Consider the following 352-nt stretch of genomic DNA (forward strand, 5'->3'; position numbering starts at 1 on the left):
CCAGCTGCAGCCTGTGTCCCCTCCCCCTGACAGGTGGAGCTGGAGGAATGGCGTCGCTTCCTGCTGATGCAGCAGCAGACCCGGACCCAGAAGGCCTGCTACCTGCTCACCTACCTGCGGGTCAATGTCATCATCGGGCTCCTGGTGGTCGGGGCCATCAGTGCCATCTTCTGGGCCACCAAGTACTCCCAGGACAACAAAGAGGTGCCTGGCAACGGACATATGTTCGTTGAATCCCGGCCAGAACTCTGGGAGGGGACGGGACAGTCCCACTTTGCAGATGAGCAAGCCGAGGTTCAGAGAGGTTGAAACAGTCCGCCTGAGGTCACGCCCGGGCCCGAGCGCCTCCACC

General features: G+C 62.2%; 1 protein-coding gene across 1 annotated transcript in view; it reads left to right on the top strand.

Moving 5' to 3' along the window:
* TMC8 (transmembrane channel like 8) overlaps window positions 1-352 on the top strand; it is a 14,143-nt gene that overhangs the window by 5,815 nt on the left and 7,976 nt on the right. Inside the window, exon 8 of the mRNA XM_077756284.1 lies at window positions 34-204. Within this exon, the coding sequence (XP_077612410.1) occupies window positions 34-204 (171 nt within the window). The remainder of the gene's footprint in view (window positions 1-33; window positions 205-352) is intronic.

This window comes from Crocuta crocuta, unplaced genomic scaffold, assembly GCF_008692635.1.
Source record: "Crocuta crocuta isolate KB4526 unplaced genomic scaffold, BGI_CrCroc_1.0 scaffold50, whole genome shotgun sequence".
Taxonomy (NCBI): Eukaryota; Metazoa; Chordata; class Mammalia; order Carnivora; family Hyaenidae; genus Crocuta; species Crocuta crocuta.